Source organism: Mytilus trossulus, chromosome 6 (assembly GCF_036588685.1).
Source record: "Mytilus trossulus isolate FHL-02 chromosome 6, PNRI_Mtr1.1.1.hap1, whole genome shotgun sequence".
NCBI lineage: Eukaryota > Metazoa > Mollusca > Bivalvia > Mytilida > Mytilidae > Mytilus > Mytilus trossulus.
In genome coordinates, this window is record NC_086378.1 from 31,175,593 (window position 1) to 31,195,066 (window position 19,474).

Here is a 19,474-nt window from a genome sequence, read left to right on the forward strand (position 1 = left end):
AGTTTGGTAACTATGTTGAACTCGTCTATCCTATCAAAATTGAATTTGGGATGCAACAGTCTGTCTCAAATCTTGGCTAACATCACGAAATTGACAATGAGGGTTGGCTGAGAACACAACTTAAGGATGTTCGCTGGTCAGTTTCAAAATAAATAACTTTCCATGAAACTAGTATATATTGATAGGGGATTAATTGAGGAATCAAAAAAGCAAAAAAAAATATAGGGGTCAATGTGCTCATTTTCTAGATGTCAGCCATTTGAATTTTGGCGGGAAAATGTTCTCTCTTGATTTTTCATAGCTTTATCATGGACCAGTCAAAGTCTCAAATACTATGAAAAAATAAATAAGATTTTAACAGGATAGCACATCTAAACTTGTGTGCTGTTTACCAACACGAGTTTATGTTTTTTCTGGATATAAATGGTATTTTTGTCCTAAATCCATGGGATGTAGGATGTGTACTGTATGACATTTTAGATTAATGTTGTTATGGCTTTGAACTAACTTTCAGAAGCAGTGAATACTACCAGATCTGCACTGAGCATGTTTTATATTGTGGGGATGTATAAATACCCTGCCATGCCTAGTCTGTGTATTTTGTTAGATATCTACTGTTTGTATTCATGTGATGACCCCTGTCTCAGGTAAGGGGGAGTGTTTGCCGCTAGCAAACTAGTTCAATGAATTCCCAACCCAGGACAAAGGGGGGGGGGGGGGGTAGCTATATGTCCCCATTCAAATGCCTTGAGCGGCCAAAAAAAAGGGATTTCATTCCACAGACCCCCCCCTGGATCCATTATGTTGGTTGTAACTATATCATCTTCCTCTTGTTTTGTAAAAAAAACCTAGCCTGTTAGTTTTCTTGTTTGAATTGTTTATATTTGTCATTTCAGGGCCTTTTATAGCTTACTTTACATTCTATTTAATTTTTGCTCATTATTGAAAAGTTTCATTATGCACTAAGGTATTGATAAAGTTAGACTTGTAACAAACAATAATGGCAAAAATCAGATCATTTAAATTCTAAACGGTATAAATTGTGAATGCCACCAAAAGCAAGATGTATATATATCCTGATACTTTGTTCAGATGCTGTAAAAAATATGAATCTGATCTTTATATAACATTTATTTTACTTAAATAAAAATATACAAAACAATAATATAAATAATACAATAATAACAATTAATCCAATACATTCACAGCCTTAAAAAATACAAAATCAGCAAAATAGTTAAATTTAAGAACGTGTTGAATTTTATCAGTTACTTAAGCTAATAAATGATGCAATAATATTTTTAGATAAACGACTAGATTATGATTTTTCAAAACAAACAAATAGTTTGCAAAAAAAGGATACTGTGTTCTCCGCTATGGTTTAACAACTTAATATGTGTTTTTCTTATTCTACAGATCTGAAAACTATTTTGTGTCGATGAAATTTATCACTGTGCAAACCCTTATAAATAGTTGCAGTCTTTAAAACTCCCAATAGTAGTAGTTGTTATTTTATAGTTATATGGTTTTTCATCAAGCTGCACATGACATACTAACTATTCAATTGTAAATTAAAACCACATTTGAGCTGCATCTCCATTTAAATACCTCAATTTCATTTTTATAAGGGTAGTACTTTTAACATGAAGAAAGACAATTTCATTTTCTTACAAACTTAGAATATTGTAAAGTGTTCGATGCTCAATTGACTTCCTGATAGGTAAAAATTAAAACTTGATTTTAATGAGTACTAGTACATGACCTTCTTTATGGGTTTTGTTATTACAATCTAAAAGTGAAATCACCAAAATAATGAATTAGGAGGAAAATTCAAAATGGAAAGTCCCTAATCAAATGTCCAAATCAAAAGCCCAAACACATCAAACAAATGTATCATAACTGTTATATTCCTGACTTGGTACAGACATTTTCTCATGTAGAAAATGATGGATTAAACCTGGTTTTATTGCTAGTTAAACCTCTTACTTGTATGAGTCGCATCAAATTCCTTACGAATTTCTTAAAATTCTTTTAAAAAAATGTGATTTAAAATCACAAGAGTCAAGTTTTAAAATCATTCTTTACAATTAAGAAGCAACAATTCCTACAAAATATTTGTTAAAAAGCACTTTGATTTTTTTCTTCTTAATACAATTTAAGCTCAGTAATGTACATAGCCTATGAAATGTCTAATATTTGACACTGGTATATTTGCTGATCAATATATAAACATATTAACATGCAGATTGCATATTTATGTCCAATAAGAATAATTTATAACTGCACCACAAGGTTATCCACGACTTGGATTTGGATAATATGATTTGTTGTTTATGTTGGCATTTTATATTACAGAAGCTTATAAAGAACTACATAAATTATTTCCAAAAAGGTATCCTGCGACATATTGTATAAAAATTATAAATAAAGATGCTTAACTTTGTTGGTAACTTGTTATAGATGATTAAGTACAACAAAAATATTTTAAAATATCATTTTAAAATAATATTGAAGACACTTTTGCACTCTAAATACGCTCTGTAAAATATTTCACAAAACTAAAATACAAAGGATATATTTTATTCACTTAAAGTTAAAGTTTTTATGAATCAAAAATGTTGTAAGCATTTGCATTAATCATGTTCATGAATTCGCTGTATCATAATATAAATAAATATATAAAAGAAAGCTAAGAAATGTATGACAATGTAGGAAGAACACATTTGATAACAAGAATGTGTCCATAGTTCACTGATGCCCCTCAAGCGTTATTATTTTCAATGTTCAGTGGACTGTGAAATTGAGGTCAAAACTGTAGTTTAAAATTAAAAAGATCATATCATAGGGAACATATGAACAAAGTTTCAAGTTGACCGAAACTTTAACCTGAAGTGGAACAGACAGAATAATGGACAAAGGGACAGACAGGGGGAGGGATGAACACAAGGACAAACAAATGGATGCACAAACTGAAAAACATAAGGGGCCCATTATGCCCTAAATGGGGACTAAAAAAAGATGCAGATAAGTTGGATAAAATACATTTATCACAAAGCAAAGCTGTACAACATGCAATTATTAACAAGTAAAACTGTGACACAGCCATAGAATGTTCTTTGAACTGCACACTGACTAGTAAATTTGCAATGTTATGATGAACCAGTATAATAATATGTATACAATATATAGAGACCATAAAATAAAGACATGAAGAATTAATTTTACAAAAGTCCATAAATTGCATAACACTAGTTACAGTTACAAATTCATTATTATTTCCTTTTTATTATAAGCTTCATGCCAGGATTACCTCCCTTTAATTTGTCTTCTTTCAGAGAAGATGAATAATTTTTATCTATTGTAGTGTCTGAAGAATCATCTCCTTTTTCAATATCTTCTCCATTAGTTTCATCTACATCTGAATAGTCATTCTTTTCATCTGCATTCAAATTTCCGTCCTCTTCATCAATGCTTTCATCTTCAATCTCATCAGTATTATCATCACTTTCTGTATCATCTCTTTTCCCTTTTGTTGATTTTGTCTTGTTTTTAGACGCCGTTTTATTCTTTTTCATAGCTCTTCCATTGAAGATGACCTCCTGTTTATGATGGCGCTCAGATTCACAATGTTTTGTATAAGAACTTTTGTAATTAAACTTCTTGTTGCAGGGAACACATTCAACAATTCCTTCACCTGAAAAGTATGAGCTTTATAAAAATAAATCAAAGCAAACATATGACAAAGACTAATCTCAGGTAAATAATGCAATAATATATATACATGATATATTTTAGATTTTCAATAATAATATAGATGATATGATAATGTACTTTAAAATAATAATTATTTGTCATAAAATAATTAAATTACATACATGACATAGTCATGATAGTGTAATTATTTGACATAAAATGATGATTATGTTATGTGTATGTTCTTCTCAATAAAGCAGTACCTGGTAATTGCAGTATGAGCATAAAAATGGTTGTATGTATTTTTTTTATAAAGGTAACAAATTTGTCAAGAGATCAATGGAACAGTCTATCTTGCCTAGGAGTGATGATGTTGGAGTACTCAGTAGAATTATGATATTAACTGTCTAAAAACTAAGCCTATATCAGAAAATATACACACAATTTGTTTGGGCCTAAACTTTTTCAAACTCCATTTAGGTTTTATGAACATGACTTTTTTTTAATATGTTGCAGTATCTGCATGGATTCTCATAACTTGAATAAGAAATGACAAATGTGAGAAGACAAAAATAGCACAATAAAACACACACATAGCAACATGGCCAAAGGAAAATGAGAGAAAAGAAAGCAACTGATGATGTAAATCAACACAATACGCTACTGTTTGAGCAACACAAAACCAAATATAAACTAGGGGTGAAGTTAGGTACATCATGTACATAGACATCTTCATCTCTACACTGATGTGTCCAAAATCAAAACTTTTTATCTTAAATTAATTGCTGTCATATTAAAATATAAGTCAATTATCAATTTGATCAACAACTATAAAAACAAACGGTCAAATACCTGTATGAATCTTTCTGTGCATATTGAACTGTGACCTCTTACGAAACTGTTTTTCACATAAATCACATGGAAATGGGAAAATCCCCTCGTGTTTATACTTGTGATCCCGTAATTCTGTTCGCTGGAAGAATTTCTCGCCACAAACATCACATTCATGTGGCCTAATACCAAGATGTATTCTTTCATGCCTCATCTTATTACTGTACCTTAAAAATTCTCGATCACAATATTGACAGTTGTACATTTCCCCTCCATGTTCCCCTCGTACATGTATTCTCACCTCTCCTGGAGTGAAAAACATAGCATCACACTTTTCACATTTATGACTCTTCTCCCCAGTATGTCTTTTCATATGTCTGTTAAGCTCACCTCTAAACCAATATTCTTTTTTGCATAAATTACATTTATATTGCTTATTGCCCTTGTGTTTCATGACATGATGCTCCAGATGTATTTTAATCCTGTAACCCTTACCACATATTTCACAAACAAACGGAACCTCACCAGTATGGACCCTCATGTGGGTGTACAAGTTAGAAATCTGATTAAATCTACGATCACACTGATTACATTGATAGGGTCTCTCGTTGGTATGGGACCTAACGTGCATTGTTAGTTGGAATTTTTCTGTAAAACCTTTACCACAATATTCACATTTATGTGGCTTAACACCAAGATGTGCCTTCATATGGGATCTTAAATTTGCATTTTTATTGAATCCTTTTTGACAAATATGGCATTTGAATGGTCTTTCTTTGAGATGACAAAGACGATGGGTTTTCATGTTTGTTTTATGGGCAAATTTTTTTCCGCAAACATCACATTCATGATTCCTTTCACCTGTGTGTACAAATCTGTGTTTATTCATAGTTGTGTATGTTGTGAAAGATTTATCACACAGAGAACATTTGTACGGCTTTTCTCCACTGTGTATCACACTATGTCGACGTAAATTCTGACGTATCTTAAAAGTTTTACCACAAATATCACAAACGAATGGTCGATCACCAACATGTTGTTCTAAATGTTTCACCAAGTTTTGTCCACTCACAAAAACCTTTCCACAATATTCACAACTTGACGGTTTATCGATCTGGACAGTATCAGATGAATAAATTGTACTATGCATGTAGCTTTTCATGTACTGATTAGCCTCTGAATGAGTTGTTGCCAGTTCTGGTAGATCAGGGACTTGTGAAAAGTCAAATGGTTCAGGGGGTGCTAACTCTGTTTTAATTAATCCAGCCATTACTTCATCTTTAATCAATCTGTCGAGTTCTTTTTTCTCTTCTTCAATGTCCTTATCTTCATGCAAAATTATTGGTTCTTTCTTAATTTCATTTTCTTTCAAGATTTTCTCAGTGGATTTAACTGTAGTCAATACTGTTTTCAAACTAGTATTTGTTTTTTTCTCAATTGTCTTTTTGCTTCTTCTAGATAACTGCTTTTTTTGTATACTTTTCTTTTTCTGTTGTGTTTTATTTTGTGTTATTCTTTCGAAAACCTCTAAATCATCATATGAATATGATTCAATTTCAACATTATTTTTTTCACTGTTATTTGTTTCATCACTATAATCTTTGCTCAATTTATCAAAGTTAGGTTCCTTGCTAAGAATATTTCTTAAAACAGAATTTTCAACTTTACCGGTACCAGGAACATTGTCTACAGGGTCATTTGAATTTTGTCTATCAGTTTTAAGCTCTTTGCAAGGGAGATAATTATCATCAGACAATCTAGAAGGGAGATAATTATCATCAGAAAATCTAGTTTTGCAAGGGAGATAATTATCATCAGAAAATCTAATTTTGCAAGGGAGATAATTATCATCAGACAATCCAGTATTTGCTTCATTGCTTCCAGACAAATCACTGTTTCTATTGATCAGATACATTTCCTCATTCTTCCCTTTCCCGTTCACACTGTATCCCTTTTTACCTTTATCAGAATCAGTATTTTTGATGCTGTTAATTCCATTCTGTTTGAATGCTTCCGTCAACTTTTGATAGATTGATTTGGACAGTTGATTCAGTTCACCAAAATTCATTAAATCTGGGGGTATATCGGAATCCATAGGTTCTTGTTTGATACGAACAACATCTATACTGTCAGCCATCACAACTCTAATTAAGTTTCTTAACTGAAAATAAACAAATATCGTCTTACTTTTTAAATAGAAAAACATATTTACCAAAAAATTGTATAACAATAACATGAATAACTTGTAGCAATAAAAAATAATCATGATAATAGGAAAGTAAATTCTCATATTGTTGGCTTGCAGTGATATTGTTTGCCTTCAATTAGTGGAGAATAAAGGCTTTTCCCCCTGGAGAAGAATCCCAATTTGAAAAATTGAAGAAAAAAAAAGTGCTTAAAATTATTCCCCAACAGACAACTTTTTTCCCAAACAGTGCAGTCTCAGAAATGATTGTGCATGAATACATACTTATTGAAACATTTTTCATGCCTAAAATGACTATATGTGCAGATTTGAGGGTGTATTTATATATAATCACTGACAAAAAGCGGTCTTATTTCAAAGCAGGAGTTGAATCTTGAAAGGGGGTCTGTAAATTGAAGTTTCAGTCAAATTTGTGGTTTATTTTAATTTTCCAATTTGATGAAAATGATGCATATTTTCCCAATAAAAAAGAGAAGTGGTGGTTTTGAAAAAAGTCAACAATATCACTGGCTTGTCATGATTGTCCCAGGTCATTAGTTTCTTAAACTGTACCTCTAAGTACTCTCAAACCAGTGCATTGGGTCTATTTGTTTTCATCTTAGTTTTATCAGCTTCAAACTGGTCATTTGAGTCAAGCCATTTGCAACTGGGTTTTACAGTTTGTTCTTATGTTGTTTATGCAGTGGCAGATCCAGCCATTGAAAAAAAGGGGGGGGGGTCCCAACCCAGAGTAAAAGGGGGGGGGGGGGGTGTTCCAACTATATGTTCACATTTCAATGCATTGATTGTCCAAAAAAAAGGGGGTATCTAACTCCCTGAACTCCCCTGGATCCGCCACTGGAATGCCCTTTCAAACTTGTTAAACTCCACTAAATTCTTCATATCCCAATACAAGTTAAAGGAGCCTGTAGTTCAGTGGTTATCTTTGTTTCATTTATCATGTTTATGTCATATTTGTTATTTGGCAAATTGTTTTGGTTTAAATAAGACCATGAAAAAATATTGTTGGTTTTACCTAAAGCTTTCATTTACTTTTTAACCTCCTAATCAATTCTTTGTTTACTAGATGTAAACTAGAGGCTTTAAAGAACTGCATAGTAAACAAAAGACACAGATGGATTCGTGACAAAATTGTGTTTTGGTGTTGGTGATGTGTTTGTAGATCACACTTTACTGAACAATCTTGCTGTGACAAAGATAGAAAACTCAAATTTAATGTCTTGAAACTACAAAAACGCGTTTTTGGCTCCTTTTTGGCCCTTTTTTTCTAAACTGTTTGCCCAATAACCCACAAAATATATCCCACCCTTCTACTTATGGTATTAAACATTGTGGTACAATTTCAGAACAATTGAAATACTTGTACACAACTTTTTGTACTGACACTAGATAAATAAAATTAAGAATGGAAATGGGGAATGTGACCAAGAGACAACAACCAGTCCATAGAGCAGACAACAGCAGAAGGTCACAAACAGGTCTTCAATGCAGCGAGAAATTTCCACACCTGGAGGCGTCCTTCAGCTTGCCCCTTAACAAATATATATACTAATTCAGCAATGAAAGCAATACTAAACTCCAAATTGTAAACAAGAAACTAAAATTAAAAATAACACAAGACTAACAAAGGCCAGAGGCTCCTGACTTGGGACAGGCGCAAAATTGTGGCTGGGTTAAACATGTTTATAAGATCTCAACCCTCCCCATATACCAATATACGACCGTAAAAAAAATTGTGGTCAAATAAAAACGACAAAAATTCCTCAAAATTACCAATTCATGGGCTGCAAACCAACAAAAGGTTCTCCAATTCGTCTGAAAATTTCTGGGCAGATAGATTTTGACCTGATATGTAATTTTACCCATGTCAGATTTGCTCTAAATGCTTTGGTTTTCATAGATATAAGCCAAAATCTACATTTTACCCCTATGTTCTAGCAATGGCGGCCATCTTGGTTGGTAGGCAGGTCACTGGACACATATTTAAATCAATTTACCCTAATGATGATTGTTGCCAAGTTTGGTTAAATTTGGCCCAGTAATTTCAGAGGAAAATATTTTTGTAAAAATTAAAGATGATGGACGACAGGCATGGACGGAGACGGACAATAGACGTTAAGTGATGAGAAAAAGCTCACTTGGCCTGATCCATCTATGATAATTTGATAGCATGATATTCTTATATTTTCTTTTTTAAAGTTTCATTTGTACTTAAATAAGTCTAAAATAGCTTATAATATCACAATATTATTAATGAAGAAATGATTGATGTCAAACAATTTTTCAACAATTTCCTGTAAGTGGCATTTGAAAAAGATTCTCTGTCAAGCAAATTCCAAACTCCATGTTTCTTGTTTCATTTAAAAAAAAATAACTAGAGGCTCTAAAGAGCCTGTGTCGCTCACAAGGGTCTATGTGAATATTAAACAAAGGAAGCAGATGGATTCATGACAAAATTGTGTTTTGGTGATGGTGATGTGTGTGTACACCTTACTTTACTTAACAGTCTTGCTGCTTACAATTATCTCTATCTATAATGAACTTGGCCCAGAAGTTTCAGTGGAATATGTTAATAAAAATTTACAAATTATATGAAAATTGTTAAAAATTGACTATAAAGGACAATAACTCCTGAAGGAGGCAACTGACCATTTTGGTCATGTCGACTTATTTGTTAATCTTACTTTGCTGAACATTATTGCTGTTTACAGTTTATCTCTATCTATAATAATATTCAAGATAATAACCAAAAACATCAAAATTTCCTTAAAATTACAAATTCAGGGGCAGCAACCTAACAACGGGTTGTTTGATTCGTCTGAAAATTTCAGGACAGATAGATCTTCACCTTATAAACAATTTTACCCTCTGTTAGATTTACTCTAAATGCTTTGGTTTTTGAGTTATAAGCCAAAAAATGCATTTTACCCCTATGTTCTATTTTTAGCCATGGCAGTCATCTTGGTTGGTTGACCAGGTCACGCCACAAATTTTTTAAACTAGATACCCCAATGACGATTGAGGCCAAGTTTGGTTTAATTTAGCCCAGTAGTTTCAGAGGAGAAGATTTTTGTAAAAGATAACTAAGATTTACGAAAAATAGATAAAAATTGACTATTAAGGACAATAACTCCTGAAGGGTCAACTGACCATTTTGGACATGTTGACTTATTTGTAAATCTTACTTTGCTGAACATTATTGCTGTTTACAGTTTATCTCTATCTATAATAATATTCAAGATAATAACCAAAAACATCAAAATTTCCTTAAAATTACAAATTCAGGGGCAGCAACCCAACAACGGGTTGTTTGATTCGTCTGAAAATTTCAGGGCAGATAGATCTTGACCTTATAAACACTTGGACCCCCATGTCAGATTTGCTCTAAATGCTTTGGTTTTTGAGTTATAAGCCAAAAACTGCATTTTACCCCTATGTTCTATTTTTAGCCATGGCGGCCATCTTGGATGGTTGACCAGGTCACGCCATACATTTTTTTAACTAGATACCCAAATGATGATTGTAGACATGTTTGGTTTAATTTGGCCCAGTAGTTTCAGAGGAGAAGATTTTTCTAAAAGCTAACGACGCTGGACGACGGACAGACGCCGGACGCCAAGTGATGGGAAAAGCTCACTTGGCCCTTTGGGCCAGGTGAGCTAAAAAAGTTTTTTATGTCTGTCAATTTTAAAATATTTTCTTGTGTTAGGAGATTCAATTTTCAATAACCTGTGGACTGTAGAATTCATGTGTGATCGTTCAATTTTTTTTTCATGTAAGAGCTGTTATGTATATAGATAGTATGAGATTTTTCTCATTGTTGAAGGCTGTAGAGTGAACTATAATTGCTTATACATTGAGGTCATTAAAACTTGGTAGGATAGTGGTTTCATTGGCATACCACATTTTAATTTTCATATCTACCGGTACTAGTATTTTTTGTTTTGATTCCTCTGACTAAGAGTATAGATTTAGAATGAAATGAGAAGCATTGAACCAAATAACAAAGAAAACAGAGCAAATAATTATGAAGTCTTAAAAGGCCTTTTTTTTCTGTGACACCTTCATTGTAGGAAGATATCACAGAAAGAAAAGAAAAAGAAGCCTTTTCCAGACATCATAACTATTTAGACTATGAAACAGGAAACTAATCTTGAAAAATATTTAATATTTTCATAAAATACTGTAACATTTGAGCTTTTTTGTAACTTGCAAATAGCATAATAAAGTTATCCTCACTCTGATTTACCACAAAATTCGTAGTAAACAGCCATTGTTTATAATTATATGTAAAATCAATATTTTCATTATGCTGATGTCTGCATACCAAATTTGGGTTGAATCAGTAATGCAATTTTTCGTTTGAGTGTATCAAAACGTTATTAGAAAGAGCTTGGAGCGTGTAAGGGTATTCATTTACTTTGTATCGACGAAATGCAATAACAATATCATGTTGACAAACGATGCTTTATCCTGGAACAGAGATCCAACATCTGCATCAACTGTCTGCAAGTGCACGAACACTAAGTGCTAGACCGTCACCGGATCGGAGTCGTATTTCCGTTTTTATATGGTCATGAAAACATTATTTATATGTCTAATGTCTTTTTTAATACTATCGACCAGTGATACAGCCATCCGTTGACAATTTATATTCTTTGTAAATGGCACACTGAAATTCGTGTTAGTCAATTTCAAAGTAAAAAGATAGTCGTAAAGTAATCACGGGTAACCGAAACCGGGATATTAGTTCAAAACTACCGAAATGGTTGATTATAACGGACTTATTATATTTACCTGGCTGGGAGGGGGCTTGTCAAAATGTCGGAGTAAAGTTTTTTTATATTTTCAAAATATATAGGCAAAGTGGTGGGGAGGATTATTTTTTTTACACATGGAAATAAGTAGTTTGCATGCTTCAAGGGACAATTTGTTGTTTTTATACGCCCGTCAAAATTTTGACGGGACGTATTATGGTATACACATGTCCGGTTTCCGTCAGCCAGTCCGTCCGTCTGTCTGTCTGTCCGTCTGTCCGGCGTAAAAAATGTCGCACCGTAACTTCAGAACGACTTATCCAATTTCATGAAACTTCATATAGTTGTTTCTCATGATGGTCAAATAGATTTATGATTATTGATATAAACTTTACCCATGTCTTTGTTATATTAATCTTAAGATCTGTATACTTTTTAATGATGATTCAAAATTGAAATTTTGAGTGATTGAGTATTTTGTAAAAAAAAAGGGGGAGGGTTTTTTACATGTTGTGCCGTATCTCTATAACAATTTATGATTATTGCTTAAAACTTTACACACTTCTTTGTTAAATTGATCTAAAGAGCTGTATACTTTTTGGTAATGATTCAAAATTTTATTTTTGAGTTATTGAGTATTTTGTTAAACAGGGGAGTTTTTTTTTACATGTCGCGCCGCATCTCAAAAATAATTTATGATTACTGCTTCAAACTTTACACACTTCTTTGTTATATTAATCTAAAGATCTGTATAGATTTTGGTTTTGATTTTATTTTAATGATATTTAGTTTTTGTAAAAAAAACATGGTGGGGTGTTTCCCGCCGTGTCTCAAAACTATATATGGTTATTGCTTAAAACTTTCTCAGAAACTATTTATGATTATTGCATATAACTTCCACATAAGACGTCGGGCGTATCATGCGCTCGTGGCGCAGCTGTTTATTATAGTGATTAATTAAGATGATAACGGCACAATTTTTTCTGTTGTACCCCTATTTTTGACAATTTTACTTATTGTGTATGTTTGTTTTGTTCACACATCGTTGACAATATAATGGAATTTGATGCGACTGTCCTACAAGTGAGAGGTTTAGCTAGCTATAAAACCAGGTTCAATCCACCATTTTCGAATAAGAAAATGCCTGTACCAAGTCAGGAATATGACAGTTGTTATCCATTCGTTTGATGTGTTTGAACTATTGATTTTGCCATTTGATTTGGAACTTTCCTTTTTGAATTTTCCTCGGAGTTCAGTATCTTTGTGTTTTAACTTTTTTCAAGAAAGGGGCCCATAATAGATCACTTTTACTTAAATAAACTTTTGTTACTGTTTCAAAAACCATATACTTTTACTGTTAATTTTTCTTTACAGATTTACTGAAGAACAATTTCTTTTTTAATCCAATATAGGAAATAAGAAACTGATTATGACTTGCTCTATATACATACTAATATTTCTTGGAAGAGCCAACAAACGATAAGTCCATAAATAATCAGAGACATACATGTATATACAACACATGTGAACGTAAACTTTCGAAAAAATGAATATAACTTAAAAGTTAAAAAAAAAAAGGTTCATGATCAATAGCTCAAGTGTAAGCGGCAACCCTTCGCATATAAGAAATAATTATAAGAAACGCAATTTTCGGAATATTGTATCTACTAAAGATGTATAAACATACTGCACTTGCAGGCGTTGCTGGGATTTTGCTACATAGAAACATGAGAAATGGAAAGTTCACATTATTTATATCATGCATTAAAACTCATTTGATCTTTACCACCCTTTACAGACGTATTCCTTATTCTAACTTAAAAGAAGGACTGAGATTATTGGTTCAGGCCTGTTTCTTGTAGAAAAAGTCAGATCATAATACTACATGTACTAGTATGCAAAATCATTCCCATTAGAACCAACTGTACCCCTTTTCTTGCCGTATTTGATCATGTACACTTTATACAGAAGCTTTTCAAGAAGAATGAAAAGAAGGTACCATTATCTTCCACCTAATATTCTGTCATCGAATAATTGAAATTGTGATGACAACGTTTATTGAATCTTTCCAAATTCCAAACAGTACCTTATCTTGACTCACATTTTTCCTTTTATAAACTTTCCTATTTAATGTAGTAACATTCCAAAAGCACCTGTATATGGAGTATATGTATCATGCAGCATTTCGTTCGAATTTAAGTCTAGACGCCATCTAGTTTACCATCGAGGTGACCTCAGGAGACCGCCGACGGCAGCATTAGTAATATACCAATATAAACATAAAATTACATTAAAATGGATTAAATTTTTCTCGGTATGTTTGATTTCCTATTATAGGCTAAAACGATCTGTTAATCGTCGATTTTACCTGTACAAGAATGAGTTTTTTTGGATCGAATCATTCAATCAAATGGTTTACCATTGTTTCACTTTCATGGTTGACAGTCTTGTCTTTTAATAACTATAAACACGGCTTATTTACGCGTAACCAATCTTTAGATAAGGAGATAAATTGAAGGTAACTTGAATACGGATAGTCATACAATGAGGTCGAATTATTTATTTGCAAGTGAATACTAATAATTCACCAGCAATATTGCTTATACATGTATAGCTTTATTACGGCAGCTTAGTTCGAAAAAATTAAAACAAAACTGGCTTCAAAAAGTTTTGTTATTATTTCACTATTTTCCCAACAAACTAAATCATACTTCAATTTGGGGTTTTATTACATCGAAGCTAATACCACTTTCAGGAATTGTAAGTTTATTACGAATATGCTCTTTTTGTATATGTTACAGCCACTAAACCCAGTCATTCTTTTCCTACTTTATTACATAATTTTATGCGATTTTCATCTGACTCTCCTGTATTGTGAGCAACATAACCGGTGCCATTAGTAGAACATGAAATCTGGCTTCTTCTTTCCTCAACTAATGTTTTATTGCGAATAAATTAAAAAGTTGGCATGTTCTTACTTTCTAAAATTGAATGATTATTTCTTACTGGCTACTTAATGAATGTGTTCCATTAGGATTACGTTGCTGCTTTAAAAAGTTATACAACCGAAATGCGGTCTTCAATAATCCTATATGTACCATTTGTTAGATTGTTGATGAAATAATAGAAATGAGTAGGTTAAATACCATTCAACTTGCAGGTCCACACGTCAGAAATATTGTCAGTGGTAGTGTTTATTTTTTGTGTTTTTTTTTCTTCTAATTTGGAGTTAATGGCAGCCCATTCTCTTTGTAACTATCTCTATTTATTCAAAACTTGTTTAAATGATTCTAGGCAATTTAAGGTTTGTCTGGACACTTATGTTTTTGCATATTATGAAGTTATTTTCGGACCATCATAATTCGAATTCAGGAGAACCTGATTATTGACCTCTTGAATTATATAGAGGATCTCAATATCAATGATTCGTTTTTACAGAAGCATTTCATGACCTCCATAATTTGATTGAAGTATATTTCCGAAAAAAAATCCTGAACATGCTAGAATCAAAATGTGGCGGTCCTGTTATATTTCAGAGAGTAATTGTAAATATCCTGAATAAGAATTATGCAGGTCATGAACTATTTCTTCTCTACTCAGTCAAAATAGGCACGTTTGGAACGTTTTAGTAACTACTAGTATAAAATTTATTGTGTTTCTGGTAAAGGATGCTAACCACCGGTAACTAAGAAACAGAACAATAATAAAATGCCTTTGGTTGGTTAAAATACGTTGATAAACACTCGATTATTTCCTCATATGGCAAATATTATGGTGTGATTTTCATCTTTTAATCGTACCATAATTTTCATTATTTGCGTTTGCTTTTGAAGTAAACCTGTTTTATATCTTTTATAAATGGTGACACCAAGGATATTGTTTGACCTTATTCTTCATTCTTATAGTCTTAAAATTGATAATTTTTAGAAATGGATAGTTTTGTGGAAACAGATATATTAATGAGAAAAAATGTACCTACTAAATTCTCGTTCTCATAGAACCTTGTTCAGGTCCATAACTGCTTTAACTTTTGACACTGGTTTATGATATTTTAGCATAGAGGTGTATTACCATATGATACAATGCCACATTTTTTTCATAACCTTCATGTAACCTTGACCTTAGACCTTTGAAAATATTCTTGTCCTAAACCATAAGTATTCTTGCTTACCATGACAAAACTTGACTTTGGCCAATTAATCATGCCCACAATCATTTTTTATGTTCCATGGACCATCAACTTTGGGTCAAAACTGTCATGAGATCTATACACTTACACACAAGTTATGGTCCGAAAGCTACAAAATTGTTTGGTTTTGGATGCTGATTGGTTTTATAATAAAAACCCAAAATCAACCCCAACCTTCCTTATGTGGAATTGGTAAAATATCTTAGAGATCCATACTAAAATTATTGTCCAGAAACAAAATGTTTCTTCAGATGCCTAGATGATAGAATTATATGAACACAATTTTTTTGTGGTAGTATAAAAAACTCACACCATTTATAAGTAAAATACAGAACAAGAGTGCACACGCTGAAATGTCTCGCCTTCTTTACTAGTAATTGATATTATGTTGATAGTCCTAAATATAAAGCTTTATTACAACTCACATAAACTCAACATTAACCAAGAAAACAAAACATTGATCATTGAACCATGAAAATGAGGTAAGGTCAGACATGTACAGCTAACAATTCTTCTATACAACTATTATTGTTGACCTATTGCTTATAAATTAAGAAAACAGACCAAAACACAAATACTTAACTCTTAGCAATGAACAATGAAAATGAGGTCAAGGTCAAATAAAACCTGCGCGACTGACATATGGATCATAAAATATTTCCATACACCAAATATAGTTGACCTTTTTGCATATAGAATTAGAAAAAAAGACCAAAAACTCAAAAACTTTGACCACTGAACCATGAAAATGAGGTCAAGGTAAGACAACAACTTCCAACTAGACATGTACACTTACAATCATTCCATACACCAAAATATAGTAGACCTATTACATATAGTATTAGAAAAAAAGATCAAAACACAAAAACTTAAATATAACGGTTATATATTATAACCACTGAACCATGAAAATGAGGTCAAGGTCAGACGACACCTGCCAGTTGGACATGTGCACCTCACAGTCCTTTCATACACCGAATATACTAGACCTAATGCTTATAGTATCTGAGATATGGACTTGACCAACAAAACTTAACCTTGTTCACTGATCCATAAAATGAGGTAGAGGTCAAATGAAAACTGTCTGACGGACATGAGGACCTTGCAAGGAACGCACATACCAAATAGAGTTATCCTATTACTTATAATAAGAGAAAATTTAACATTACCAAAAATGTCAACTTTTTTTCAAGTAGTCACTGAACCATGAAAATGAGGTCAAGGACATTGGACATGTGACTGACAGAAAGTTTGTAACATGAGGCATCTATATACAAAGTATGAAGCTAACGCCGCCGTTGCCAGATCACTTTACCTATGTCGAGCTTTCTGCAACAAAAGTTGCAGGCTCGACAAAAATGAAAATAAATATTTCCAAATTTCTCTTTGGATTCAGTATGTTGGTCATTATCAAGCATCTGTCACAATTTCAAAATCAAAGTGCTGTCAGGGCTGAAGGCAGTTACCTAAAAACCAAAGCAAACGTTATCATGACTGACTTTGTGCTTTATAAAGAATATTTCAATAAAAAATTGTATAAGAAGTCTGCATGTTGAGCTATATTTACGAATGATGTCCATATACAGATGATAAAATTTAGTCTAATAACTCTAGAACAATAATAGTCACACCGTTAAATTTTTTAAATGATCTAGTAATATGCATTGAGTACAACTTTCATAACATTTGGTTAACAGAGGCAGATTTAGGGGGGGGGGGCGGTCCCCCCCCTTTTTGGAAAAAATATGGTTGCTTATATAGGGAATCACTGAAGCGTGACTGGAGCGGGCCCCCTCTTAGGTCAGTAAGTGGGCTCCCACTTATGAAAATTCCTGGATCCGCCACTGGTTAAGGCAGATTAAGATAACAGATTGGAAATGAAAAATTCAGGAAGTTTTCCATTTATAAAAGGGTATTACTCTAAAACGGTAAAAGTGATGCCATCAAAATTCAAACTTGATCTATGTTTTGTGGTAATAAGCATTTTTTTTATCAGTTTCAAAACATTTAATTGAGGCAAACTATAGTCATCGAACAGAAGCCAATATAAGATCACACATATGAACAAATGTACAACATGGGTAAAATTTAATGCACCTCTGCTACTGTGTGGGCATACAAATATAAGAAACCAGCATTCTGTGAGTATTGCATGGCAATACCTAGTCTCCTACTGGTTAAAAATTTATTGTAATGGAACGAAATTCTAACTTGATCTATAAGTTGTCATGGTATAAAAACTACATAAAATAACAAACAAACCTATCACTAAAATTCTTCAAACAATTTACTAAAGAAAGGGCAAAACTCCAGAATGTCATTTATCTTAATACATTGTCTTTTAAAATATGAGTTATTTCCTCTAAACAGAAATCTAGTCAATACAATAAGTTTTTAATCAAAAATTTAATTCTAGGAAAAAGGGCTTTAACTGAACAATTAGAAAAGCTAAAATCCTGAAAATCGAATTTGACCTGTAACTTGTCATGTCAGATAAAACATTATATCAAATATCAAATCCATATCTTCAAGCATATGGGAAAAAAAGTCTGGAAAACTGATTTGCGGTACAGACAGACAGACAGAGTGCAAATCTAAAGTCCCTTAGCATCAGGAGAGTATTGTTTTAAAACTCTCATTATTTATGGAATAAATGGTTTGATATGTTTTAATATGATACAAAAATAAATGGGGAATGTGTCCACTTATAGCTTGCTGTTCAGTGTGAGACTAGCCTCCCTGTTGAAGACCGTACCTTGACCTTTAATGATTTATTTTTATAAATTGTGACTTGGATGGAGAGTTGTCTCATTGGCACTCATACGACATCTTCCTACATCTATTACAATATTTGAATTCAGATGAACAAATCTTCAACCAAACCATTTATGATAACAGGTTGACAATACACAGAAGAATATTGAAAGGGAAAATGTGATGTAACTCGTAGCTTCTGATAAGTCAAATAGTTATGTCAGGTGCCTTTGAATTATACAGGTCTCACTGTATTCCAGGAATTACCTCCATAAAAATAACAAAGTCTAGTGAAAATTAAAGTTTAATAAATATCCTGTTAATTGTTTAGTGATATTTTGAAATTTGCTTTTAATTGTATCTAGATAACTTTAAAATGCAACATCAATTATAACAAGGTTTCAACAAGACATATATATATATATATTTTTTTATTTTTTTTTTAAACGTAATAAATATCTTTATTTCAAATTTGCTGTTACAATTAACCAAGTTTACAGCTTGTAACTTAGTATCCCTCATGTTAGTTTACCTAATAGTTTAAGGAAACACTATTTGGTAAGATATAACTTATTCATAACAAGGCCGTAGCGCATGTTCATTTAAAGTGAGGCAATTTTAAGCCTTTTTTAGGGGGGTATTGTGGCTGAAACGGGAGAAGCTAGCTTATTTCAGCATTACTATTTATGATAAAAATCAAAAACAAAAATAACAAAAATGCGTTATTTTTATTAGCTACCCTATAAGTTAATATTAAAATTAATCTCTGTTGGTCACGTTCTTATGTATATTCATGTATTTATATTTATTTCCAGTAGCAAGTTATAAGCTTCTAGAAGACGAGAACATGTTATAAGCATTCTAATGTCACACACAAGTGATCACAAGTTGTCTGTAAACATTCCGCTGTCAACCTACCTGGACACATTATTCTACCAATTTTTAAGTCATTGGTTTGACCTACGGGGGTTCGAACCCACGACCTACCGCACTAGAACCCTAGAATAAACGGAACACGCTAGCATACAACCAGACAATGCTGAT

At 32.4% G+C, this 19,474-nt stretch overlaps 1 protein-coding gene across 1 annotated transcript; it reads right to left on the minus strand.

Annotated features, from left to right (window-relative positions):
- Nucleotides 1-2,066: 2,066 nt before the first annotated feature.
- LOC134722485 (zinc finger protein 345-like) lies at nt 2,067-6,439 on the minus strand. The gene is made up of 2 exons (XM_063586107.1): nt 4,546-6,439; nt 2,067-3,694 (listed from the first exon to the last, which is right to left on the minus strand). Exons 1-2 carry the CDS (start codon nt 6,437-6,439, stop codon nt 3,273-3,275), a joined length of 2,316 nt encoding a protein of 771 aa, XP_063442177.1. The 3' UTR covers nt 2,067-3,272.
- Between the last annotated feature and the right edge of the window lie 13,035 nt (nt 6,440-19,474).